Below are 27,519 nucleotides of genomic sequence, written 5' to 3' on the forward strand. Positions count from 1 at the left end.
ATTGAAACACAGGAGTCCGTAGGGGCCGTTCCTATCCAACCACTACAGGATGCGACGTTGGACGCTCTCCCTAGGGAGGTGCAGGCTCCCGGGCACCGCTGATAGGGAAAGGCTTCCCCAAAGCCTATGTGAGTTCCCTGGTTGAGAGCCCCTGCTCTAACGTGGGCACCTCCGACAGCCGCCTGCACGACTATATGCGTAATTGAAAGGTACATTTTTAATAACTTTCACGTCACAGAAGAAAAAGATCTCTTGAAAACTAAGGCTTAATTTGACCCCAAGAAGCAAAAACAAATTATCTATTCACCCAACGTCCCTTCAAGCCCATTTTAACAACCCACACAGAGGAAAACGTCACAGAAACATAAAGGTGCAAAGATACAGGTCCGCCATGATGTCTGGAACAAAAGGCATTTTTTATTCATTCAGACCATGTTCTAGCTACTTTTCCTGTTGCTTTCATAACATTATCCCAACAAAAGACACTTAGGTCCAGCTCGCGGCACGTAGTCCACCATGGCAGGCAAGACATATCAGCAGGAACAGGGTGTGCCATGTCACAGTCCACAGTCAGGAAGCAGGAAGCAGTACATGTTTACTTTCTGTTTATGCTTCCTTCCTTTTGTTCAGTCTGGCACCCCAGCCTATTGAATGGAGCTGCTTACACTTAGCGTGGGTCTCATCACACGCATCTTTCCGGAGGCTTGTCTCCTCTGTGCCTCTGGGTACCACCGCACCTCATCTCATCAGAAGGTGTAGTCAGTCCTGTGCCCATTGGCTGGCTGCAGATGGGCTCCTGAAACCTAGAAGCAGAGTTTGGTCCTTTGAAAGATGTTTTTACTGGGACAACACTGGCTTAAACAGGGTGAAAAAATATTCCTGCTACATGCAGGTTCTGGAGGCAGGTCACTTGATGTCCATAGACACCACACATGGTCCCCAGCTGATGTCACTGCTTGTGGAAGTGCACAGGAGGTACACGCTGCTGGGAGAGGTCTGTTCCTGGGGTTGGAGGTGGGGCTTTGAGAGCTCATAATCCAACCCCACTTCCAGTTTTCTCACTGTTTCCTCCTTGTGCTCGGAGACACAGTGTCTTAGCTCCCTGCTCATGCCTGTAGCTTGTCGGCGCAACTCCCCAGCAGGATGGAGTTTTACGCCCTTGGAGCCATAAGCTAAAATAAACACTTCCTTCTATAAGATGAATCGGTCACCGAGTTTCATCCCAGCAACAGAAAAGTAACTAACACCCTCTCCAAAGCCCATCTGTGTCACCACAGTGTTCCCACCAGTCCAGCCCCAAATGCATCCTTGTTGCATTGCTTTCAGCAAGCTCATAGGAGGTCGGTCACAAGAGCCCCACACTCATGCTGCTAACAGAAGACTGAAGGAGGAAGATGTGATAAAGGGCACCTGTTGCTTTCTTGCAAAGGCATGTCCCACAGATGAATGTTGACTCACACCTTTCTGTGTAGCGTGTGTGCCTAGATGCCCAGTAGAAAACTGCAAACCAAGGTAATGCCAAATGTTTCATAAGTTATGTTTTTTTCTATACATACTTGCATGCGCACATAAGTTTAACTTGCAATCTTAACACAGTTAGCCGTAGTAAAGTGGAAGTAATTACACTATAATTAACAAGCAATTAAAAGAAAACTGTTTATTTCTTTTCTCATTTCCTATTTAATACTGTTTGGCCTATAGCTGACCACAGATAACTATAAAAAAAAATGAAAACTACAGAATTTGAAAAACAAATAGCAAAAGATTGGATATAACAGAACTTCTTTCATCTCATAGGCCAAAGCTAACCACAGGGCCTTAAATATAGAGAGTTTTTGGGGTGTTGCATGTGTGAGCACATATGTGCATGTGTCTTACATAGTCATATGCCTGGGCAATGTATGCATGAATATACACAGGAACATACATCCATGCAGAAGCCAGAGGATAATGCCAAGTGTCTTCCTCTATCTTTGTACGTTTTAAAAATTATTATTTATTATTATTATTATCATTATTATTATTATTATTATTATTATTATTATTATTATTATTAAGATAGCTTGCCATTTTGTCTAGGCCAACCGCTAGCAAGCTCTTATGACCCACCTATCTCCACCCTGCAACGCTGGGGTTCCAGGCCCCCACTTCCACGTTTAGAATTACATGGGTGTTAGCAGTTTGAAGTCAGGTCTTTCACAGCACGATTCCTTATCCACAAAGTCATCTCCCTTTGTAATATTTCTTCTTAAATTAGAATTCACACCCAAACATTGGCATACACACGGAAAACGGGTGAAATCTGTTTCACGTTAGTGTTTTGATCCCCACCCCCGACCCCCAAGCATTCCAGAATGCTTCTGCAAATCTGATGATTAACGGACAGAGATGCCAAAAGAACCAGTTCTTGCAGGCTGCCGCCAACCTACCCCTCCTCTAGCTCAGCGGTATCTGCCTTTGAAGATGTCATGAAGGACTGCCATTGGGGTTCTTTTCATATGAACTAACCAGATTTTTTTTTGGAGAGAGAGTATAGATTCCTTTTTGTGGGAAATATTTATGCACAGGCGGAAGATGAATACCAGTTACACTACTGACAAGTCAGTGTGATATCTCTTCTCTGCTGACAATCCTACTTGTGCAGTCTTTCCTTCTTCCTACCCTCCCTCCCTCCCTCCCTCCCTCCCTCCCTCCCTCCTCCCCTTCCTTATGTCTACTTTGTTTCAAACTTTCTGTGTAGCTGAGACAAGGCTGAACGTCTCCTCTTCCGGCCTCTCCATCCACACGTTGGCATGCCAGGCTACACCACCGTGCCCTGTTTGCGCTGTGTTGGGGATCTAACCCAGGGCTTTGTGCGAGACAGGCAAGCATTCTGCCGGCTGAGCTGTAACCCAGCCTGCCTGGCTGTTTTCTGATTCTCATTTGTTCATTAGTTGATGTACAACTGCTTCAAAATATGGCATGGATAGGACTATGCCGTCAGAAATGGCTGCCTCACATATTCTTCCCAAACGCTTATACCTGCAGAACATAGCCCAATAGGCACTGGTTTTTTTTTTTTAAACACTGAAGATAAAACACAGTTATGTATCATAAGAGATTAAATTATTTTACTTTATATAGAGTACTTTGGATTCTATGTGAGTAATACAAGTGGATACTTAGTACCATGATAGATTATAAATGTGATATGAAATTTCAAATATAGTTTGTTTCTTAGAAATACCACACACTTAGAGGCAATATTAATTTACAGCCTTAAAAATTATATGGTTTATCTTCTTTTACCATCTTGTCTTTTATTTGATGTTTAGTTGTGAAAAAGTTTATTTTTGGTCATCATGTGGCTCTTATCCCCATGAACTACCTAAAAATAGCCAAATTTAGTGCAACTTAGAGATTTTCTTGGCTCTGAGCTACATGTAGCCAGGCAATTATAAAACTATATTTAGCAAAGCCAATTCTGCTACAAGTATTATCAGCAGAAATGAAATACTTCCCTGGTGATGGCCCAAAGCAGTAAATCCAGCCCAAAAGTCCCCTGGGAGGCCAGACATGGACTTCTCTCAGGGTTGTTAAATAGCCTTGGTATGTGATTCATCTTAAATATGACCTGGCCGTGGTTGAGATAGAAGGAGAAACAGACATCAAGGTTGGGCTCTGCTGTCCCCTCACACTTGTTCAAAGAGTGTCCCTGGCCTCTTTTTCTTAGTTGATGAATTTGAGAATTGATAAGGTGCTTCTCTGCAGTAGATCAGAAGTTTTCTGCCTCTGTATTTGACTACTGCTGGGGGCCTTAGCCATGTGAATGTGGCTGACTACGACTGAGTCCCCCTGCCCCCGCCCCTCCCCCCCATCCCCCACCCCACCCCCCACCCCCCCACCCCCGCCTCTGGCCCCTTTCCCCCGCCCCTCATGTACAGAAACCCTGCAGATCCAGTCCACACCCTTAGCTCCAAACACCACTCAGTCATCCCAACAACAATTCTTCCTCTGTTCGTTGGAGGACCACGTGCCCTGGGGCAGTTAAGGTGCAGACTGACTACACGCCAGAGAGCAGCAAGGCTGTCGATCGAGCTCAGTGCCGGAATTCTAGCATGGACATGTTTCCGCTAGGTTTGAGCCCCAGCAGCACATGATAAACACACACAGAGTCAGATGGTAGTGGCTACAAGAAAGCGGCATGGTGCTCTCTAACACACATCACGCTGGTCTGATGTGTCATCCACACACCCTGCCCATATATGTCTCCACCAAGCCCTGACTTGAAGGTGCCAGGGCTGCTGTCTGGCAATCACTGTTTCTAGCCCACAGGGAAAGTGGTGATGTGGACAAGCCATTTCCTTTAAAGCAAATGGCATGGAAGGGAAATTATCACACTCACGTCTGCTCAAAATCTATAGGCGAAACCTTGGTTGTGTGGCTCCTGTGGGCTCCTGAAGAGGCTTAGGCACAACCTTGCAGTGCTCGTGTGCACCGGTGGGCTTAGTCACCACGGCACTGGGAAGACTGGGGAGCTGGGACTAATTAGCAGCCTTCCAATGATGCCTCTCAGATCATCCTATCCAAAGGCTGCTGTTCTCTAACAGGAGATAGGGTGTCAGAAGTATTAGTACCCTCAAAATGAGTAGCCCCATTTTCTAGAACACTTAGAGACATTAAGGAGAAAAACAAGCTGGGAGCATTGCTTGCTTGGGAGCGTGCACAGAGGCCTGCACGTGTCAGCCAGGTGCCGAAATGCCAGCATTTGGGAGGTGGAAGCCAAACAGTCCAATCCAGAGTTCAAGGCGATCTGCGCCTGCGTAGTGAGGTCCTGGCCAGCCTGGGGTACATGAGACTCTGTCTTAAAAGAGAAAGAAAGAAAGAAAAAGCCTTCCTCTTACTCAACCCCAGGCAAGACACGAATGGTCTCCACCTGTCCCGGACACTGGCTGATCATTCTGAGTGGCCCGTGAGGGCGATGGGGACCCAGGCCTTGCCCTTGCTCACTGTACAGAATGTTAACCAGCCACATCTCGTCTCTCCTCTCAGGATACGCTTGAGATGTGCTCCAAGGATCAGGAGTTTAAGAGCATCCTCTTCTCGCTGTGCTACTTCCATGCCTGTGTGGCGGGGAGGCTGAGGTTCGGCCCCCAGGGCTGGAGCTGCAGCTATCCCTTCAGTCCAGGAGACCTTACCATCTGCACCCACATCCTCTACAACCACCTAGAGGCAAACCCTAAGGCAAGTGCTGTGGTCGGCAGCCCCTTCCAAGGAGTGCACGGGATCTGTCCAGTCCTTGGGTGCTAACAGAAGGGACCATAATTTCCTTTTTGAAGCTATTGTTGAAGTAGCCAACACTACACAAACATTGTCTGGCAATAATGTGAAAATAAACCAGATTAAACGTTTTCATAAAGTAGGGCAAAACCAGTTCTACATCAGTAGCTTATAAAAAAAAAAATGTCCTTCATTATGTTAACAAAAACAGTGGTTTACATGTGCATATATGCCAGATTCATTAGGCAGGTAATGAAGCATTTGCACAAATGTAATTACATACAGCGGTTCTGACAGTTCATAACACTGCATTAATAATCACCACAATTAGTTTTGATGATGGAAGCAATTTACAGTGCGTCACATGTATAAATAATGGCGTGGCCCTGCATATGTCATTGTTATGTATTAGGAATGCCACCTTGTTGTGACTTTCCCGGTGATGTTCACCTTGATTTGAAGTTGAAGGAAGGTGGATGGTCGTGTCTGGGGACTGAAACACATTCCCCAGGCGGGGACGGAAGCCTCAGGTTCTGAAGCCCTGTGTGAGGGTGGCGGGAACCCAGGTGTGGACGCTCTCCACCCAAACGCGATCCGCACTGCCAAGGAAACAGTGTTTTACCGTTGTTTTGATAACCACTGTTACGAGTTTTCCACAGTGTTCTCTCGGGTTTTGGTGGCAGCCTGCCTGCTATGGGTGCCCTCTCCCTAGGGACAGACTCTGAATGTGTTCTTTCAAGGCAAATGGGTTTTGTATGGCCCGTGATCGGTATTCCCTATCAGTCTGCCCTGTTTCACTGTTTGTCTTGCTTGCTTTTTGTTTTTTTTATTTTTCAGTACTAGAGATTGGACTTAAGACTCTGTACACGTTAAGCAAGTGCATCACCATTGAGGCACACCCTCCGTCCTTCTCCAAAAAAGGTTTTGTATTTTGAAATGGGGTTTCACCAGGATGTCCAGGCTTGCTTTGAACTCTCTCTGTAGCCCAAGCTGACGTCAATGTCAGATTCTCTTGCCTCGGGCTTCTGGGTAGCTAAGGTTGCAGGCCTACACCACCAGGTCCAGATGATCTCAGCATGCTTTCTCTAAACTATTACACATAAAGTTATCCTAATGGTTCCAAAGGAAGAGATAGACCAGGTAGCTCTTCCCTCGCTGTCCTCTGTAGCTGTCCACGCATCTGGGTCTGGGAAGGCAGTCCTACGTCGGGTGAGCTCTGTAAACAGTAGAGGTACAGATGGAGGGAGAAAGTAATCGCTGGCTTGCGCTTGGCTCCGGCCTTCACATCAGCGTCACAGCTGGTCAGGTAAACCGCACACAGAGGTTAGGGGTTCAGGAGACAGCTCAACCACTAGCCCAAGTTCACTTCCCAGCATAGGCATAAAAAGCTACATGTGGAAGCACATGCTGTGGTCACAGTGCTGGAGAGGCAGGCCAGGCCGACGTCTAAAACTCCTTTAGCCAGCCGATTATTGAGCTAAGTGAGAGTCCCTGGCTTCAAACAACAACAACAACAAACAGTGTGTTAAGTGGTTGAGGACGCCTGATGCCAGCCGCTGGTTGCCACATGTGCACACATATGTGCACATGCAAACCACACACACCTGTGTATAACATACCCCACACAATAGATTTTTAAAAACCAAAGATTAGGCTTAGGAGAAAGAATCAATGCATAGGAGAAAGAATCAATACTTGAAAATAAGAACAGACCCAGCTGATTAAAATTATGAGGGAAGTACATATTGACTACTGACATGGAGGGCATTAATTCAATCCAAATGGGAAATGCAGTTAAGTCTGCTTCTACCCAGTTCTGCTCCGTACGCGGTGTGTGTGGAGCGGGAGAGAGTGTCCAACAGTTTACCCTATTTCCCTATTTCTCATTCATATCAAACAAGCTTCAGAGAAAGGCACATTTCAGGCTCCTTTCTTCAAATTCACATGTGCTTGTAGCAAGTACCCGGGAGTGGCCTCAGCAATTCCATTTTTTCTGTTCTGTCACATCACGCCACAGGAAGGCTGTAATTACGATTTTACTTGAACTGTTGGGAAGTAATAGACTGCCACTGGGGGCACAAAGGTTCCTGTGTAGGAAGGCTTCATCCCAAGCTGGCATGTTTTGCAAACCCAGAGGAAGCGAAAGAGTAGCAGAGAGAGGTTTGAACTCTGTGGAGCCAGCGAAGAAGGAGACCGGTTTCCTGACTAAAACATTGCGCGCCAGTTACCGCCCTCAGAACAGTCTTGTGCCCAGTCAGGCTGTCTCGGAACCTGAGTCAGTCTGGAAAAGACATTTGCCTCCCAGGCTTTGAGAAAGTGACAGCAATCAAAAAGTCTTCAAATACAAACAGTCTACCTGACTGTTTATTTTTCTGAGTCACATAATAAAGACTTTAGATGAGGCGATGCTAAGTCTTGGGAGGCGGGTGTCAACTGTGCACATCTGAGAAGAGGGAACCTCACCTCGGGAGCTGCCTCCTTCAGGTCTGGTTGAACTGTGGGTGTGCCTGGGAGGCGGCTCCTTAACTGGTACTTGATGGGTGGGGATTCGGCCTCCTGTGGGCGGAGCCAATCCTAGGCAGGTCGGCCTGGACTACACACAAAAGCCAGCTGAGCAAGCAAATAAGCAGCCTTCCCCGTGACTTTTGCTTCGGTTCCTGCCCCAGCGCCCCTCCGTGATGGAGGGTAACCTGTGGGCCTAACAACCCCTTTCTTCCCCCAAGCTGGTTTTGGCCAGTGTTTCATTACAGCAGGTGGTGAGAGCAGGTAAAAGTTGAAGGTGCTCGGAAGCGACATGTCAGGAGTCTTGGATGAAATTCCAATAGACAACTGTCCTGTTCCAAAGATAACTCCATTCCCTCTAAAATCTGTACTAAACTGTGGCCTTGCTGAGCTTTTGTCCAATTTGTTAGACTACACTAAAAATAATTCTCCCAAGAAGCTGTACCCAAAAGCTTAGACATGTGCACACGGCTTTTAGCCCCCCTGGCAAGGCCATGGCAGGCTGTTGGGCTAGAGGGGCTTGCACCCCTGGCCAGCCAATCGAGGGCAGATGTTCTAGGCCTGGAAGTGGGCATTTGTGTGCGCGAAGGTGAGTTTTAATTGTCAACTTGGCACAATGTGGAATCTCCTGGGATGGAGTCTCAGTGAGGAGCCATTTAGTTAAGTTGGCCTGTGAGTGTGTCTGTGGGGAATTACCACAGTTGGGCTAATTGAACTGGGAAGATGCACCCTGAGTATGGGCAGCAGCACTGTTCCGTCGGCCAGGCCCTGGGCTGTATAACAGGGCAGAGGAAGTTGAGTACACATCCTCACAGCCACAGTCAGTAATTCACCTCTGAGCTCCACTGTGGACATGGCATGGTCAGGTGCTTCAAGCATCTGCCGTCTTGTCTTACCCAAAATGACGGACTTTACTTGAAATTGTGCACTGGCGCAACCCCTCCTCATCAAGGCGCTTTTGTCTAAGTATTTTGCCACAGCAATAGCAATGGAAACTCTTAAGATCTGTGTTTTTCCCCCAGGTCCCATGGGAAGACCTCCGTTACCTCTTTGGGGAGATCATGTATGGGGGCCACATCACAGACCCCTGGGATCGTAAACTATGCCGGGTGTATCTAGAGGAATTCATGAATCCATCTCTGGTAAGACATTTTATTCCACTGATAAGAATTTTCCAGATTATTTTATGCTATATGTATTTTTTATGATACATATTATATCTTTATGATATATGATACATATATATCTATATATATATAATTTTTAAATGCTCCTAAGGATATTGTCCTCTCTGTGCATGTATTCTCCATTCCTTTTGGCGGTTCAGGAAGTAGTTAAAATGTAGACTCCTGTACCGTCATCCCTGAACTGAGATGACACTGTTTCCCTATTGTACAGACCTAGACCTCTCAATGCGTGTGGCCGTGAACTACAGCAAAGTATAAACCCTGAGATTTCACCCAGGATTCATTTCACTACCTGTGTTGTTGTTTTGCCTCCTGCATAAATCATAAAATATTCTAAATTTTTATCAGTAACATTATTAGATTACTAGATATATCTTCGAAGAATCTAAAGCACTTAAGTCTGTTAAGGTGACAGGCTCACTGGCTGGACTGAGGCCATGTTAAACCCCACTGGGGGCTGAGATGGCTTGCTGATAATCCTGACCAGCTGAGTCCAATCCCTGGATCTCACATGTTGGAAGAGAAGAACCAACTCAAACAAGTTGTCTGAACTTCCAAATGCACATTGCTGCACGTATGTGCACAGGGGCACACGCACACAACACATGTGCACACACCCTAAATAAATGTAACAAAAACATCTCACGTAGTTCATAACTACATAGTTACAATTTTTCAATTTAACATAAAATGATATCTATCACTACAGTAAAACAATGAGACTATGAACCATGCTTGATGTGATGAACTTGCTTGGGTTTTGCTTCAAGCAAGCTGTGAGAAAAAAAAAAAGGCTGAAGAGATGACTCAGAGGTTAAGAACATGGGCTGTTCTTGCTGAAGACCTGACTTCAGTCTTTAGCACCGAAGTCAGGTGGCTCAGAACAGCTCTGAGTTCCAGGGGAGTGGACACTCTCTGCTAGCCTCCCCAGACAACCATGCTCACCTGGACATCCCTCCACACAGAAACACACAAATAATTAAAATTACAATCTTTTTAAAAATGAGAGTATTAATAGGCGGTGGTGGCGCACGCCTTTAATCAGTAACATGCCTGTAATTCCAGCACTAGGGAGGCAGAGGAAGGTGGATTTCTGTGAGTTGAAGCCCCGTCTGCTCTTTAGAGAGTTCCAGGATAGGCAGGGCTACAACACAGAGAAACTCTGTCTTGAAAAATAAAAACAAAACAAGAAACGACAAAAAAGAGGTTATTACACTGTAGGACTACGGAGTTCCTGTTGTCTCATGTGTGATAACAAAACAGCATAGCTCAGTTTTAAAAATAAAGGAAAACACACCGATCCTTGTTGCTTCTGTGAGGAAGTGGTAGGTTATCACTGGCAAAATTTTAGGACTGAACAGCTCCTTGCTTCTCATAGAAGTACCCGTGTCTGTGCCAAATGGTTGTAGACCCGGCTGTGGTTTCTGGTGAACGTGCTTGGTTCTCAGTTCCTGTCCTGTAGGAGCTGAGGTGTGGCTCTGCTTGTGCTCCCTTGCTCTCAAATGTTGCTCAAGTTTACTGTGACAAAACATCATGACCAAGACACAGAAAAGAAAACATTCAGCTGGGTTTAGTTTCACAGGGTTAGAGTCCATGTTGGCAGAGGGAAGGCATGACAGCAGGGACAGCCACGAGCTCACACACTAATCCAGAAGCAAGAGCGAGGAGAACTCAAAATGGCACCACTCTTATGAAACCTCACAGTCTGCCCCGGTAACAACACACTCCTCCACCCCGCCTGTGACACACTCCTCCAGCCTGCCTGTGACACACTCCTCCAGCCTGCCTGTGACACACTCCTCCAGCCCGCCTGTGACACACTCCTCCAGCCCGCCTGTGACACACTCCTCCAGCCCGCCTGTGACACACTCCTCCAGCCCGCCTGTGACACACTCCTCCAGCCTGCCTGTGACTACACACTCCTCCAGCCCGCCTGTGACACACTCCTCCAGCCCGCCTGTGACACACTCCTCCAGCCCGCCTGTGACACACTCTTCCAGCCTGCCTGTGACACACTCCTCCAGCCTGCCTGTGACACACTCCTCCAGCCTGCCTGTGACACACTCCTCCAGCCTGCCTGTGACACACTCCTCCAGCCTGCCTGTGACACACTCCTCCAGCCTGCCTGTGACACATTCCTCCAGCCCGCCTGTGACACACTCCTCCAGCCCGCCTGTGACACACTCCTCCAGCCCGCCTGTGACACACTCCTCCAGCCTGCCTGTGACTACACACTCCTTCAGCCTGCCTGTGACACACTCCTCCAGCCTGCCTGTGACACACTCCTCCAGCCCGCCTGTGACACACTCCTCCAGCCCGCCTGTGACACACTCCTCCAGCCCGCCTGTGACACACTCCTCCAGCCCGCCTGTGACACACTCCTCCAGCATACCTGTAACTACACACTCCTCCAGCCTGCCTGTGACACACTCCTCCAGCCTGCCTGTGACACACTCCTCTAGCCTGCCTGTGACACACTCCTCCAGCCTGCCTATGACACACTTCTCCAGCAAGGGAACCTCCTAATCCTCTTCACACAGCTACAAGTAGAGATCAAGTGTTCAAACACATGAGCCTGGAGGAGCCATTGGAACCATCCGAGCCACTTCCTAGTTATTGCTTGTAAACTCAGATGCTGGCATTATTCAGTTTCACATTGTCCTGACAAGACACCAGAGATGAGCCACTTAAAGGTGGGGAGATGTTTTATCCTGGCCCGTGGTTCAAGAAAGTATAGTCCTTGGCTGAGTGAGTGGTGCCTCAGTACATGAATATAGGAACACATGCCTTAGGAGGTCTGCTTGCTTCCTGGCAGGAGAGAGGGGGAAAAGAGAGGTCAGGGTCCTAGTGTCCCCATCAAGGAAATGCCCATAATGATCTCATTTCCTTCCATTGGGCTCCAACCCCCTAAGGTTCTACCATCTCCCAAGAGAGCCATGGACTAGTGGCAAAGCCTTCATTCCCAGGGGCATTGGAAGAGTAATGCCCGACCACAGCACCCTATCCCATCTAAATCCATCTGAGCGCGTCACAGACGCGCACTTGCTTTAGAACCGCACTGGAAGATTGTTGTGTGGGTTTGGCTCTGGTCATTTGAGCAGGCTTTTATTCACGGCTCTTCTAAAAGCTTCCCAGAGAAGCCTTGTACAGACGAGACCACCCATCTATCTGTGTCAAGAACAGTGAGTCAGAGTCCAGGCCAGTGCTGTAACGGGTACCGACTGGCTTTACTGCTTTAAATAGTATTGACAAATGTGAGGACAGCAAAAAAGAAAAGTACAGCTTTCTGCTCTGTGACCATCCTGCGCCCACCTTTGAGTCAGTCTTTCTCTCTCCTAATGAGCAGAATTTCCCACATCAGAAAGATAACTTCCAATTCAGAGCCGTTGGAAGTTTCTCCTTAGAAGGGGTCTGGGAGCAAGTTACCATGGAGATGTGGTGCTCCAGAGCCACCTTCAGAGGCAAGGGGCAGAGCAGGAAGCTCAGGGGCGGCCCCTCCCCTGCCTCTGGCCTGTTGCAAAGGGTGGAAATACTAGGGTCCGAGAAATAGTTCATTAACCTTCACAAGGCTGAACTTCCACTCAGATGACTGTAAAATAAATACAGGCGACGAAACCTGAGGGGCACTGCTGGTGTGTGAGAGCCCGTTAGGTGTGTAAGCGGCCTTCCTTCCCTACAGATCTGACAGGATTCTCAGGTGTGGAGATTGTCACTGGGTTGTGCTACCGTTGTCTCACCAGGGGAAACGGATGCACTTGCTGACCTCAGGTCAGAAGCTATGCATCCCCCGTTACTTTGTTCCCACGCAAATGTTTCCTGCGCAAGCTGTTAAGGTGACCTTTCACCTCAGCATGTGCAGGGCATCTTCCTGCCCCTCCTCACATCAGCTACTAAATGCATGAAGAAGTTAATAGTTGCTACTTTGGAACGTGATCAAAAAGTGACCCATGAATGAACTGGCTTAAAAGTGCCACTGTTTTCAGAAGATGTGCATTCCTCTCCCTGATGTCTTAGTGTCAGAAAGATGAGCTCCTCCTTGGATAAAATGAGCCCTCTAATGGGAAGGCACTGTAAAGAGCCTTTGAATAATGTTAAAGAAAAAAAAATACCCAATTTCTCATACAACACGAACATTTGGCAGTGCCAGATAATGAATACAGCACGCTACTTTTGGGAAAGGAGGCACCACATCACGTGAAAGCTTTTATCTAGCGCCAGCTGTTTGCATGACATAGATAATAATCAGGAATCCACGCTTAAAGTAGAAGAACAAACCCTGGGGGCTCAAATTCACACTCACGTTTACTGTAGAGCCTGGCTTATCACTGAGCACCTCTGAGCAGTAGTCTTATCAACTATGAAACAAGAATCAGCACCTCAAGAGTTTATTGTCAGGTTAAACACTGACACGAAGCTAGAAGCACTCGCTACTATGTGCTTCTAAGTGGGGAAATCTCTTTACCATGATGCACATATTTTTGAAACATGTATTTCTTGCTTGACTATGCACTACTCTGTGAAAAACTGTTTTTTTTTTTGTTTATTTTTATGTGTACGGATATTTTGTTTGCATTTATGCCTACGCACCAACACATGCATGAGGTGGCTGTGGAAGCCAGAAGAGGGTGTTGGGTCCCCTAAGACTGGAGTTACAGACAACTGTAATTTGCTATGTGGGTGCTCGGAATCGAACCCAGGCCCTCTGAAAGAGCAGCCAGTGCTCTTCACCACTGAGCCATGTCTCTAGCTCCGGTGTACAACTAACTGCCTGAAGATAGGAACTGAAAGTGTTCATTAGGCACCTGTGCCACAGCTGCGGCTAGTCAGTACCACACAGGTGATGTGTGTTAGCTCTGTCCACTACAGACTTGAAGAGCAGGTATGAGCACTTTGCGTGAACAACAAAAGAATGCTCTCAGGGGGGGGGGGGGGAAGCTGGCAAGGAGTGGAACTTGCTGCTCACTGTGCTGGCTGGAGCGCGGATCTGCTTGTAGTTGGCACAGAGGCCACCTTAGCAGTGAGGAGGTGTGTCTGCACTTGTGTGTGCTCTGTGAGTGGGGGATGAGCCAGCACAGCAGCGCTCCAGTTCTGTTACTCAATGCCAGTCCAGCTTCATACAGGGTACCGCCATGCTTTGGGCTATATGTAAACTACATTATTGAGAAAACTACAAGGGTGTTTTCCAGCTCTAAGGAAAAAATCTGACAATGAGCTTCACATTGGAGTACTTACTGAAGCTCCCGACAGCACTCAGCCATTGCGTTTTTGGACCCAAAAGGCCACGAGCCAATGCGTTTGTTTAGACTTGCTCTGGGTTAGGGACTCTTCGTCGTTGCTAGGACTGTTAGGAGAGGCGGGCAAGAGGCTGGGTTTTTATTTGCGTTCCAGGAAACACGGTATGAAAAGAACAATAGCCCATTGAGCCAGCACAGTTGGCAGTTACTGGTTTTCCCAGCTTCCGATACCTGCACATGTCCTGTCTGGTTCCTGCAAAGATGAATTCAGGTCCCTGGTGACAGCTTCGTGATGTGGAGGTCTGATTTGTCTGTGCACAATTCCCTTGCTCCTTGAAATTTTAGTGAGATACAATCAGCCAACCCCTGGCGTGGACTGTTACCACACTGTTGCCGGGCAGTTCTGCATAGGGATTTTGTGTGGCCTCGTGCAGCCTAGCGGGGGAGTAGGATTGTTGGGTCAGGTGGTAACTGGTTATTGCTTGGAGAAACCACAGAGCTGTTTCTACCAGTGCATAGAGGTGTTCTGTTTTCCTTACCTCCACCCTAAAACTGCAACAGTCCACATTCTCTGCCCTAGTTATTTTGATAGGATGAAACTGTGTCATGTTCCCAAAGATACTGAGCATCTTGTCATGTGTTCATTGGTCATTTTTTATTTTCTTAGGAGAAATAGTCTGTTGAGAAGGGGCAAATTCCTTGAGAATTTAAAACACCTTCCCAAATAGCCCTCCACTTGAAGACAGGGGGGGGTCCTTACTGTGGAGAACTAGTTAGGGCCCCTCAACGGGAAGCAGGTTTTTCCAGTAGCCCTTCAGTGGAAAGGCTGAGCCTGAATCAGGATTCAGAGGTGGCTTTAGGGTTAGGGGTGCTTGCTCTGCATCTTGAGAACTGGAATTCAGATGCCAGGACCTAAGAAACTAAGAAATGCCTGTAACCCTAGACTTGCAAAGAGGGGTGCAAGACGGGGTCCTTGGTCTTGAGCCTGTAGCCCAGAGTAGACATGAGCCCAGTTTCAGGGAAAGACCCTACATCAAAGGATAGGCAGAGTGACAGGACACCCAATGTCCTCTTCAGGCCTCCAAGCATGCCCACACACCTGTGTACACATATGTTCAGACAGGTAAGCTAACCAAAAGAAAAAGAAGTAAGCCAAAGTTAGAGTAAACATATCCAAACAGAACTTGGTTCTCTACAAGTAAGGGCTTGCTTTTTTTCTATTCGTACTGACAGGAAGATGAAGGAACTCACAAAAACTGCAATACTATTTACCCTTCAGACAATCCCAATGCAGAAAACCAAACCTCAGGGCTTTGGACATTTGAGTGCAGCTGGGCAGTGCCAGTGGGCTGGAAAGTCCTATGTGCTTTGCTGGGAGATGGCACAGTCGTCCTTTTACAGACTAGGGGATACAGTTTTCACGTGGGTCAAGTTGCAAAGCAAAGGACAGCAGCAAACTAAGGAAAAGGGCATCACTTAGCATCCTGAATGGCTTGGCAGTGGCCTCAAGAAGTGTCAGGCTTACCAGCCGTAGTGGTGCATGCCTGTAATTCCAGTGCTTGGGAGGCAGAGACAGGTATATGAGTTAGAGGCTACATAGCAAGACCTTATCTAAAAAGAATTTTTAAAAAGCAACCTCCCAAATAAATAAATAATAGTGTTTGCTTCAACCTTCTTCAGTAAAATGGATGTCACGGTCACAGCCGCATAGAGCAAGATTTCCAGGCGCGTGGGCCTCTGCCTGGGAGAAGACAGGGCTGTTTCATGCACATCTTAGTTTGTCTTGGAGACACAGCAACCCACAAAGTATCCAAAGCTCAACTCTTACTTTAATATTAAAAACACCAAGGACCACTCTACTTTAAAGAGAACCCAAACAATCTTGTTTCTTTTATGTTAAGATTTTACGAGAGAGAGAGAGAGAGAGAGAGAGAGAGAGAGAGAGAGAGAGAGAGAGAGACAGACAGACAGACAGACAGACAGACAGACAGACAGAGACTAGGTAATGGTGGTGAGTTTAACTTCCATGTGCACTTTAGTTCAGAATGTTCTGAGTCTGATCACATAGATTTCTTTTGTTCTGCATAAGTAAACAGAGAATGATCAATACGGATAGATAAGCACTGATGGTGGTGGTGAGATAATCTCCTCCGTTCCTTCCTCTGGCCACTGAGTTTATGTCTGCGTCCGGCACTATGAGAGGTCAGCTAGCATGAGAGCACTCCCGGGACGGAATGGAAACATAATGCTGACCCGAACACCAGAGGTGCCCTGGAGCTCAGAGGCAGCATGGAGATCCCTCTCACACTCACAGGAGCAGACCTGTGACCCAGACCACTCAGACACAGGACACAACAGTGTGGAAAATCACAGCTGTCTCATCGCCTCGAGTTCCTATGAAGATCTATTTCCAAGGGGTTTTATATCGGGTGATCAGCCCAGATTATTGCGTGATTGAAATGAAACTCTCTCCAGGCAACAGGGAAGAGATGTGGCTCAAGACGCGTGGTAGCAGATAGATTTTTCAGAAAATGATTTACCAGGCGTAGGCAAAAAAAATAGCTGTATTGGGTAACGATTATTTTTAAAATGGCATTCCCTTGTACACTTAAATATATGTGTAGACAGAATTCAAGGTGCACGAGACTGGGAAAATCAGGAGGCGTTAATGGTGTCTGAGACCTGAAAGAAACCATCTGGAGAGAAACGTGAAATAAAGCCGTAGAATCCTCTAAGCACTTGACTCACCGGACAGACTCGGACATGAATTCTTTGGTTTTATTTTCAAGATTACTTTCTCATCTGTAGATTTGTTATTTCTGCTCACCTTAGTTTTGTGGGGAACAGCCCTCTCTGCGGCGTGCCTACCCTTCCTCAGGCCCCAGAGAAGTAGATGGGCTAAGGTCAGTAACTGCCCTGTGCTGCCAAAGATCCTGGATAAACGACCAATAAAACAGGAGCCATCCCAACCTCTCGTATGTTTCCCACGGCGCGAGGCGGCTCTGTGTGAGGTGTATTACAGTCCACATGTTGGCTTCTCACTGCTGTGACAGGACAACATAAGGGAGGAAGCGAGACTCCGTGGTGAACTGGTTCCACTGTGAGGAGAGGTGTGGCACAGGAAGGCGGTTCCCCTCACAGAAAGCAGAGACAGAGGAGAGGGGAGCAAGGGGCACACTCGTTTTGTTTTTTTTATTCACTATCATTTTTATTATAATCACATTACATCTAGATTGTTATCCCCTCGCTTTTATCTTCCCCTTGGCACCCTCCCTCCCTCTTCTGCCCTCTTCCCCTCCCTTAGACCTCTGACAGGGACAGGTCATTTCCTACGATTGGGGGGTGGGGTGGGGTGGGCTGAGGACTGCCTGACATGAACTCTGGTGCCCATGGTTTGATCACTTCCCCCTTGGCGGGAGGCCCTGTGGGCACACAGTGGAAGGGGTTACAGGCTGTCCTGATGAGACCTGATAGGCTGTATGCGGTCAGGCAGAAGGAGGGACACACTCTTTAGGAGTGACCTACTTACTTCCTCCAACTGAGCCACACACTCTAGAGTTTTCAGAACTTTCCAAAATCATGTCATCAGCTGAGGACCAAACCTTTTAATAAACGAGCACAGGAGAGCATTTTATATCCTAATATCAGAAAAGCGTATACTAGCATTACTGATTCCTGAATTAAGTTTAAATTCAAAGCACCTACCTGGGCAACTTAATGACCAGGCATCTTGATCTCTTCTCTGGGAGACAGGGATACTTGAGAACCAGTAAGTTGGAGCCTGCACCACTGCCTATAGGTAGCAATGGAGCATCACCACACTGCCCCGGGCACAGTGCAGCTACCTTTCCTCAGAAGTCAGCCTGGTGTGCTAAACACAGCTCAGTGTTGAGCATGAAGCACTCTGGTCTGGCACCCATAGAGCATCAAAGCGGGACTTTTTGCTAGCGTTGTGTGTTTGGGAAGTGAAGGTGAGCTTGGGAATGACAGGTGCTGTCTCTATGCTTGAAGATTGACGGTGAACTCATGCTGGCCCCAGGATTCGTAGCCCCGCCATACCTAGACTACTCTGGTTACCACCAGTACGTGGAGGACACGTTGCCTCCAGAGAGCCCGGCACTGTATGGTCTGCATCCCAACGCTGAAACAGAGGTCCTGACGGTGACGTCCAACACACTCTTCAGAACTCTACTGGAGATGCAACCCAGAAATGCAGTGAGCAGCGAGGACCGGGGCCAGTCCATGGAAGACAAGGTAGGGAGCCTTTCCTGTTCTCTTACGTCCTTTGAAGGGATGTGCACTAAGCTCAGGTACTGTTCTCTCTTAAGCTCTACCTATGCCAACAGCCAGGTAGCTGCCACCCAGGTCAAGGTGCGGAACATTTTCAGCTGCCCAGGATACTCATACTCCTTAAAGGGGTCCTCTTGCTCCCCAACGAACGGTAACCCACGTCCTCACCTCCGTCATCACACACACTGACTGGTTTATGGTGCTGTCAGGCTCCTTTGACTCCACAGGAGATCTGAGGCTCACCTGTTGTTCAGACACCAACAGCTCACTCTTGTTTTGTGTTCTAAGAATATACAGTTTTTATTCTATGGTCTTACATGGCTTTGGGGATTGTTTTACCATTGCATCACAGCCATGACCAATCCTAACAAACACTGACGTCCAAAGGAGCTGATCTGACGTTCCCTGTGCTCAGAAATGGGATTGCTGGACCACAGATGTCCAGCCACTCTGTTAGGGACAAGCTGTCTCCTAGCGCTTCTAACTTTGTGTCTCTCGGCTGGGTATGAGCCCCTTTTCTCATGCAGATGGCCTCTGGATCTACATATATGAAATAATGAATATCATGTGTTTCTTCAAGGGAAGAGATACAGACTGAAGCTTTGGTCTTTGGTCTTGAACTATCTACGGCTCCAAGAATTTCAGCCGGGCCATAGCACCAGCTAATGCTCAAAGGCCCCTAGAAAGGCCACAGATGTCACCTAGTTGGTAATTCCTATACTCCTTGAAGCTGACCACAGCAGGGTCTGACAGAGGGACGCGACTGGGACTGCTGCTGCAGCTCTGACAACTGACCCCGGCGGCTGCAGGCATCTCCTAATAGAGCGGCCCCCTGTGAGCCTGTGGGCGCCACTGTCATTCACACCTCCAGTCTCCCGTAACAAAGTCTGTGCGTGTGTTTTTAGGTTAAGAGTATCTTGGATGACATTCTGGAGAGACTTCCCGAGGAGTTCAACATGGCAGAGATAGCGCAGAAGAGCCCAGACAGAGGCCCGTATGTCCTCGTTTGCTTTCAGGAGTGCGAGAGGATGAACGCGCTCATGCGTGAGATCCACGCGTCGCTTCAACAGTTAGACCTTGGTTTGAAGGTGACCGTCCACGTGGGACAGGTGGGGGCTTCACCGCACTGCACGGTGCTCACGGTGGCCTTTCTCCTCTGTGCCAGGGAGAGCTGACACTATCTCCTGACATGGAAGCCCAGCTGTCTGCCCTGAGTTATGACCGCGTCCCGGACACTTGGAAGAAACTGGCTTACCCATCCACTTACGGCCTGGCCCAGTGGTAAGCACCTGTGAACATCAGCAGGGGCTCAACACCCACGCCATTTCCTCCGAGAACCCTGCTCCACGGCCATTGCTAACTCTACTACCAATTCAACTTGAGTTCCTCTAGTACTTTGCTCCAAAAGCAACTTGGTTCAGTTAGGCAAGATCCAGATTCAATTTCTCTCTCACTTTTTAGTCACCTGCTCTTTGACAAAACACCTATCTTCCAGTCTTTTTCATCTGGGAAAAAAAAAATAAAATGTCCTAATTATTTAAAAGTTATAGTCAGGCATGGTGGTGCATGCCTGTAATCCCAGCACTCAGGAGGCAGAGGCACGCAGATCGCTGAGAGTTCAAGGCCAGCCTGGTCTACAAAGCGAGTCTAGGACAGTTAAGGTTACAGAGAGAAACCCTGTCTCAAAAAACAAAAACAAAAACAAAACAAAAACAAAAAGTCCTAGAACCTACTTGAGTTTGCCTGCAGGCCTTTTATTCCCTTTATTTTCCAAACCAATAATTACTAATGCACTCATAGATGGCTTTAGACAGCCAGAGGCAGAAACCGAAAGCGTTTGGAGGCTGATGTGTTATCCCCAGTTGTTCCTTGGCCTTGGTAGAAGATTTAGAAAATATCACATGACTGTCTATTCCTTTTCCGTGCTCAAGTTCTTTGTCCTGTATTTTTTTTTCCCCTTCTGAAACCAGAATCAATCTGGAGGGTGCCATTAGAATTCCAAGGGACAGCATACTGTGACCCCGCCTGTCTTCGCTTCTTTTTCTGTTGTGAGAGGAAGGAAAGGTCAGTTTGCTGTAGCTCACGGTTCCAGGCACTGCCCATCATTTGAAGAAAGCCTCAGCGACAGGAGCTTGAGATGACCAGTAACTTGCAAGGGTCACTCAGCTCATACACCATTTACACACAGTGCCCAATAGATGTATCCGCAGGCCAGTCCACGCTAGGCAAGTCGTTATCTGGTGCCCACTTCCCAGGTGACTCTAGATGGATCCAGCCAGGGGCAGAACAGTTAAGTGACCCCAAACACCACAAGTTATCACCCAGGAGGGTGGGCACAACCTCAGCAGAGCTTAGCATCGTGAGCATGCGCTCTCAGTGGTGCTTAGCATCTTGAGCATGCTACCAGAAACGGAGGGTTTGCATCTACGTACGCTTTATGGTTAACGGTAAGTTTGGGCTTTTTGCCATTACCTTTGTGCTGGTTTCTGTGACTTTTTTTCCTAGGGTCTTTGTCTCCAACCTTTCTAACTTGTTGGCTTAGTTGTTTTCTTTGTTGTGCATTTATTTTGGTACCATTGCTATCTAGAGGGTCCTTTACAACCTAATTACTAAACTTCCCAAAGGAAACCTAAAATCAACACTTGCCAGAGACCTCTCAATCTACCTCCAGCTCCAGCCTTTGCCTTCTAGATCTATTTTTTCTTCTGTTTCATTGCTGTTTGCTCAGAACTGCTTTTCCTGTCTTGTTCTGAAATTCTTTTTCATGTAATATAAACCAAGATGAGGTCTGGAGAGGTGGCTCGGTGGTTAGGAGCACCAGACTGCTCTTTCAGAGGACACAGGTTCAATTCCCAGCACCTACATGGCAGCTCACAACTGTAACTCCAGGATACAATACCCTCACAGACATGCAAGCAGGCAAAACATCAATGCACATAAAATAAAAATAACACACACACACACACACACACACACACACACACACACACACGGCATCAGATCTTATGGAACTGAGTCACAAGACAAGGTTGTAAACTGTTGTGTAGATGCTAGGGATTGAACCTGGGTCCCCTGAGAGGACAGCAAGTGCCTTTAATTGCCGAGCCATCTCTTCAGGGTCCTCCCACCATGCTATTTTTTAACCTTAACATTTCTTTTCACTCTAACACTTTTTGTTTGTTTTAGCATACCACCACCAGCACTTTTTCTGCCAGGATGTGTGTGTGGGGGGGGCTGAATATTTTCATTGGAAGCCTTTATCTTCCTCTTTGAAGTCTGTGTGGGACAAACCCTGTCTCTTCCTCCTCTTCCTCCTGGCTGTACCTTTCCTAGCAGCTCTGCTACTGTGATTGTGATTGTGATGGACACACAGACACACACAGCTGCATTCCCACCACATCTACATAATGGCGGGTTCACCAATGCTGCTCAAAGGCCTTTGTACACCACCACTACCTATCTCCAGGAGGTTCTAGATACTAGCTGTGTCAAGAACCACCACCCTGCCGCCCACTGCTTCCTCCCCCTAACGGTGACAGGGTGAGAACAGCAGGTATTAACTCTCAAGGGAATAACAGTGCAGGGCGCTACCCTGTGAGTCATCAGAGGTGACTTTCTCCCTCTACTTACCCCAGTGTACTCCACAGTCCCTAGAACCAGCCCCACCCCCATCTTCCTGGAAGAGATCCACTTTACTAAACATGTTCGTTTCCTCCTGCCTCTCATTAACCAGGTTTAACAACCTGCTCCTCCGCTGCCGGGAGCTGGATGCGTGGACTCAAGACCTTGCCCTCCCAGCTGTCGTGTGGCTCTCTGGCTTCTTCAACCCTCAGTCCTTCTTAACAGGTACGCCCAGAAGCAAGGCAGCCATGGCTGTTGGTGGCGGCCACACTCCTGGCAGAGGTCTCTTCTTCGCCAGTCATTACAAATGAGGGGGTAGCAGCTAGGAAGGAGAGAGCCCCAGGCACAGCTGCAGTCTGTCACTGTCACATTGAAGACACACAGGCAACACAAAAGCAAATGGCAGTTGCTACTCTGGTATATCCTAGTTTGTGACCAGGGGGACAAGGGGGACAAAGTGGTCCTGCTAACCCATAATATCCCATGGCAGCCTATAAACAGGTTTGTTTGTTTTTTTTAAAACCTTAACGCCTGTTCCTTTTCCTCCCAAAGCAATTATGCAGACCATGGCTCGGAAAAACGAGTGGCCACTGGACAGAATGTGCCTGACCATTGATGTTACTAAGAAAACAAAGGACGATTACGGCCACCCGCCCAGGGAAGGGGCTTACCTCCACGGGCTCCACCTGGAGGGTGAGTCTGCTAAGGAATGCATGGGGTGCTGTCTGAGGTACAAGCTGGCCCCGCCCCTCGGCATCTACTGAGATGACAACCTTTGTGTTGGCAATGGTTTCCTCCTTCCCCTTCAGCACAGTAACCAGCTCCGTGTGTGTCTGATGTGAGCCGGATTGTGAGGCCCTTCGGTGTGATGGCGTCACTCACACTGCACTTGTGTCACCAGCTGGCATCAAAACCTCAGGAACTTACATCCCACATGCATTTCGTAGCGTAGTATTCTACTTTTTACTTCCATTAATTCAAAATCAGTCGTCATCCTCCGCCCCCCCCCCCCCCCCCCCCGTTTTTAAGCTTTTATTGTGTGTAGAAGTAAAAGGACAACTTCCAGGACTTAGCTCTTCCCGTCTTCATGTGTGCGGCAGGCCACTTGGGCTGTTTCCTCCATACTACATACTCCAGGCTAGCTGGCCTGAGGGAGTGGCTTTCCTGTCTCTACCTCCCACACTAGTGCAGGAACACTGAGCCATCTTGGCGGCCCCACCCCTGCCCTCTTACTCTCCAAAGCCTCTCAGTCCATCTTCTCTGTTCTTCTCCCCGGGATGTCTCCACCCCCCGCAGACACCCTGGATGCTGTGTGTCTGCTCGTGCATTTATGCCGAGGACACCTCATCTGTGCAGGAGACTCACGCTTGAGCGCTCGCCACAGGTCCCGCATCTCGAGGCTGGGTAGGAGGCCTGACCTTGTGCTCACGAGGTGCAGTGGGAAAGGACGTTAGACACTTTCCAGTGTGCTATGGGGGGTTGAATTTGCACAAAATCTTGCTCTTATAAAAACGGTTAAGCTATTAAATGTCTTAAGCACACAAGAATGCCGCAGATGGATGACGTGATTAAAAGTGGAACATTTATTGCATCGAACAGAGCACTGGTACCGACATGCCACCGTTACACAGCTGCTGTTTCTACCACAGGTGCCAGGTGGGACATCCAGTCAGGAGCCCTTGCTGATGCCCGTCTTAAAGAGCTGACATCCCCGATGCCGGTCATCTTTGCCAGAGCCATCCCCGTGGAGAGAGAGGAAACGCCTCAGCACACCTATGAGTGCCCCGTTTACAAAACCAAAATGAGAGGCCCCACCTATGTGTGGACTTTCAGGCTAAGGAGCAAGGAGAAAACCGCCAAGTGGGTCCTGGCAGGCGCAGCGCTACTGCTGGAAGCATAAGCAGGCTTGGTGCTGCGACTGGCGGCTCCTCCTGCTTCAGCCAGACCCAGGGAGCACGTCTTAGTGACAGGGGCCTACATTACCTGTTAAGACAACTATCCTTTGAAGAGGGAGAAATAATGGTATTACACGCATACAAACAAAACACAACATTAAACGACTCTCTGGGATGTATACTTGCTGATTTTAACTTTCCCCAATACCCATAAAAAACACCATGGCTTATATCCCTTATGTTTCCCCAAGTCTTAAAAACAACGCAGTGAACAAAACACCATGGCTTATATCTCTTATGTTTCCCCAAGTCTTAAAAAAAAAAATGCAGTGATGGTTCTATAAAGAGGAAAGTCTCTAAAACTTTTAAAAACATAGAAGCAGCAGGCTCCAGGCAGGTCCTGAAGGAAGAGGCAGGCATTCTGAGGCCTCCAGTGTCTGTTTTCGTTGTCTTTTAAATAAAAAGGACACCTTACTCACAGCGTGTGGTTAATTGCACTTGGTAACTTGAAGGAGCATTCTTCAATATAAATTTCTAATGGCCCAGAATCGAGTATCCAGAGGCTTGAGCTACGATAACCCCGGAGGAAGCAACAGCCTCTGTACGCAGAGGATGACGGGGAGGGCTGGCCACCACCGGCCAGTGCGACTTAGACAAGGCCTTCTTTATAACTCACTTGAGCCTTAGCTCTGCCCCATCTAAACTGTGCTTTGACATCTTCAGCAGATGTCCTGTAACAAAGCAGGACTGTGCGGGATTTATACAGACTTCTCTGCTTTACTATTTTCCTGAGAAATCTTTGTATGCATATAAACATTTTTTAAAAATAGTATTAAAACCAGTAAATTCTAGAAAACAAGAGTCCGAAAAGTTGAGCTCTAAGGCTAGGCACAAATGGCAGACACGTCGTCCCGTGGGATCCGATGGGCAAGTCTGAGCGATCCTTTTCCTCTCTCGGTGTCTACAGCTGCTTCTGTAAGCTGAAAGACAGGGGGAGGTGTTCGTAAGTAGCTAACCAGACGCAAGCAAGAGGCAGCACTCTAGGCTAAGGCGGTCCCAGAACACCAGGGGCGTACACTCAGACGTGGCTCCACACGCGCCCTGAGTGTCTCAGCTCACTTCCTCATACAACTTGACAGTTTGCTGTTCAGGCCGTGGGGGCCAGTGTTTGTTTTGTTCTGTTTCTTTCAGATAGTTGTCACGTCATTTGTTTTGCACAAGTGCAAATGTTGGTTTGAGCCACTGTGGGAGTTGAGTTCACTATAGCAAAGGGAGGAATTCTCTAGGCCCAAGCCTCTCTAGTACCAATGGAGACAGCGGATGGAACTCAAAGGTGGTTTTTACAAACAAGCTATGGGGGGGAGGGTGTGTGGGGGGTGCAGGTGAGGGGGTGAGGGTGCAGGGGGCACAGGGGTGGGGGGATGTGAGGGAGGGTGTGGGGGTGCAGGGGAAGGGAGTAGGGAGGCTGGGGGTGGGGGGTGCAGGGGGCAGGGTGGGGTGCAGGGAGGTGAGGGGTGGAGGAGGCAGGGCAGGAAAGCCACAGTCTTAGTGTGCAGGGCCCCCACACCTTCACCCTGCTAGAGCCTTACCTCTCCAGGTACTCCTTGACATTATCATAGCCGTAAAACTTGGCCAGATGGATGAGAATCCCAGTGGCACAGCGGCCGTCTCGCTTGCGACAGTAACTGCAATTGCAGATCCCACGGCAGGGAGGGCACGTCCAGTCCTAGGACACAGGAGACTTGGATCAAGCCTCTCCTCAGCCACAGACCGCCCCAGGGTCCCTCAGTCAGAGTGTATGAGGGCCCAACCAGCCAGCTTCACAGGGACCCAGGAGAGCGACAGCCCCATGTCAGTGAAGCAACAGGGCACGTCTGTTCTAGACATGACCGTCAGATACCACGGAGCCGGAGCTTCTAAGTTCAGGGCCTGATATGAGTCACAGGTCACACATGTATGTTAGCTATGATTCTGATATGTAACTTTAATGTTAAATCACTTAATCAAAACTGTATGTCTATAAATTGGGGACTGTGTGTGTGTGTGCACCCATGACTGCTGGGGACTCTGTGTGTGTGTGTGTGTGTGTGTGTGTGTGCGTGTGTGTGTGTGTGTGTGTGTGCGCACCCATGACTGCTGGGGACTGTGTGTATGCGTGTGTGCGTGTACCCCCATGACTGCTGGGGACAGCACGTGTGTGTGTGTGTGTGTGTGTACACCCAGGACTGCTGGGGACAGCATGTGTATACACACCCACGACTCCTGCAGAAGAGGTCATGCAGTGACCCCACAGTGGCAGTGCTCCGGCTCGAGGTCGTAGGCACACACCTCACAAGGTAAAGTGTGGCTGGAAAGAAGAGCTCAGTAGGGAGGGTCTGACTCCAACCAGAACAAGCACGTGTCCAGGTATGATGGTGAGCACTGAGCAGACGGACGAGAGGATCCTTGGGGTTCACCAGACAAGTCTAGCCTGATATCTGAACCCTAAGCCAGTGAGAGACTCTGTGGAAGGTGCTCTTGATAATAACCCGAGGTCGCCCTCTGCACACAAGTGCACACACACGCAGCTATGCCACACACTTGACATTAGCAGGTTAAGAGGCACTCAACACGGTTCTGGGCAGCAGGACATGCTTAACTGTGACTTAGCCGCTGGGCAGGCCAAGGCAGGTGAAACCGCTCTGCTAAAGGAAAGCAACAGGGTGCTCCCACGGAAAGAAACCCTCCATTGGCCTTTTGAAACCCCTAGGGGACCTCTTCACCCAACCTGTCAGTCATCCGGTCCTCGGTCCAGAAGGAAGCATCCCCTCCACCCCCCCTCCCGTCGCAAGTAGGAGTTAGGGCAAAGGGCACTGCAGGCCCAGGCTTGCATCCCCTCAGCAGCAGCTTATCACAAGTGCACACACTGCTCCTACCGGATCCAGCAGTGCCGTGCGCACATCCTCCCCGTAGCGGTTGCGCAGGCACGGCCCACAGAACTGTCCCCGCACGCCACCACAGCTCTGGTTCCGACACACCGTCTTGGTATCGATGGTCTTCTGCCGGCACTGATGGCACGTGTTACCCTACGGAAAAGCCAAAGAGGTTGGAGGCGAGACTCACGGTGCCCCTCCTTCAGATTCCAGTACACACGCCACAGAGTTCAGGAGCACGGCCTCGCGCCCAGCGCCCAGCAGGGTTGTGCGCAGGGACAAACCGTGTGCACGGTCCTCCACTTAAGCACTTCGATTCTAAGGTCAGGGAAGCACTTTGGGGCAGATGAGGCTGAGCAAGGAACACAGAAGGGATCAACAAACAGAAGAAAGACCAGGGAAAAAAAGAAATCTGAGGAAGGGATGGCAGAGCCCCTAGGAGGGGTCAGGTGACTTAAGTGGTGATGAGCAGTAGGCAGCTTGGGTCCGGCTCTAATCCACTGCTGTGTAGGATCCGCAAGCCCTCTCTGCAGGTCATCACTCAGAAAAAGACCTGACCAATTCATAGGAACCACGTGAACCGTACAGACATGCTCTCCTAGCCCGGGACCTACCTGTC

General features: G+C 48.6%; 2 protein-coding genes across 6 annotated transcripts in view; one reads left to right on the plus strand and one right to left on the minus strand.

Moving 5' to 3' along the window:
• The window catches only part of DNAH11 (dynein axonemal heavy chain 11), a 296,286-nt gene extending 272,253 nt beyond the window's left edge, over positions 1-24,033 (plus strand). For all 3 annotated transcript variants that reach the window (XM_084791554.1, XM_084791555.1, XM_084791556.1), the window contains 8 exons: positions 5,032-5,223; positions 8,784-8,903; positions 18,194-18,436; positions 19,378-19,560; positions 19,638-19,753; positions 22,206-22,318; positions 22,646-22,786; positions 23,743-24,033. In XM_084791554.1, coding sequence (XP_084647680.1) covers positions 5,032-5,223; positions 8,784-8,903; positions 18,194-18,436; positions 19,378-19,560; positions 19,638-19,753; positions 22,206-22,318; positions 22,646-22,786; positions 23,743-23,993 — 1,359 coding nt within the window. In that variant the 3' untranslated portion in view covers positions 23,994-24,033. The remainder of the gene's footprint in view (positions 1-5,031; positions 5,224-8,783; positions 8,904-18,193; positions 18,437-19,377; positions 19,561-19,637; positions 19,754-22,205; positions 22,319-22,645; positions 22,787-23,742) is intronic.
• A 130-nt stretch (positions 24,034-24,163) lies between these two features.
• The window catches only part of CDCA7L (cell division cycle associated 7 like), a 32,044-nt gene continuing 28,688 nt past the window's right edge, over positions 24,164-27,519 (minus strand). For all 3 annotated transcript variants that reach the window (XM_084791560.1, XM_084791562.1, XM_084791561.1), the window contains exons 8-10: positions 26,904-27,053; positions 25,578-25,714; positions 24,164-24,968 (exon numbers count right to left, since the gene is read on the minus strand). In XM_084791560.1, the coding sequence (XP_084647686.1) occupies positions 24,950-24,968; positions 25,578-25,714; positions 26,904-27,053 (306 nt within the window). In that variant the 3' untranslated portion in view covers positions 24,164-24,949. The remainder of the gene's footprint in view (positions 24,969-25,577; positions 25,715-26,903; positions 27,054-27,519) is intronic.

Source organism: Acomys minous (assembly GCF_964271855.1).
Source record: "Acomys minous genome assembly, chromosome: 8".
Lineage (NCBI taxonomy): Eukaryota > Metazoa > Chordata > Mammalia > Rodentia > Muridae > Acomys > Acomys minous.